This window comes from Pterocles gutturalis, unplaced genomic scaffold (genome assembly GCF_000699245.1).
Source record: "Pterocles gutturalis isolate BGI_N339 unplaced genomic scaffold, ASM69924v1 scaffold8569, whole genome shotgun sequence".
NCBI lineage: Eukaryota > Metazoa > Chordata > Aves > Pterocliformes > Pteroclidae > Pterocles > Pterocles gutturalis.
Window position 1 is genome coordinate 1 of NW_010133157.1, and position 327 is coordinate 327.

Consider the following 327-nt stretch of genomic DNA (forward strand, 5'->3'; position numbering starts at 1 on the left):
GCAGGGTCCTTTTGGGGGAAAACCATCCAATCTTGGAAAACAACAATTTTTTGCTCGGTCCCCGGCACGGCGCTTGCCTGGCGCATCCTTCCCGAGCCATGTGCAGCTCCAGGACCCCCTCCCCAGACATACCTCGGAGTAGCACAGGCTCTGCTCCGTGGATTTGTTGAGCTTCGCTCCGTGCTCCTGCAGAGGAGAAAGGGGGAAGGCTTAGGGGGGTTGTGTGCACCCAGGGATGCTGCTGCCCAGGGTCGCACCCCAAGATCTGGGCTCCCCAAACCCGCCGGGAACTGCGGGGTGATGCCAGCGGTCCTGGACATCAGGAAT

General features: G+C 61.2%; 1 protein-coding gene across 1 annotated transcript in view; it reads right to left on the reverse strand.

The window, feature by feature from the left end:
* Positions 1 to 132: 132 nt before the first annotated feature.
* GFRA2 (GDNF family receptor alpha 2) overlaps positions 133 to 327 on the reverse strand; it is a gene marked incomplete at both ends in the record, with an annotated part of 14,590 nt that continues 14,395 nt past the window's right edge. Inside the window, 1 exon segment of the mRNA XM_010081124.1 lies at positions 133 to 186. Within this exon segment, the coding sequence (XP_010079426.1) occupies positions 133 to 186 (54 nt within the window).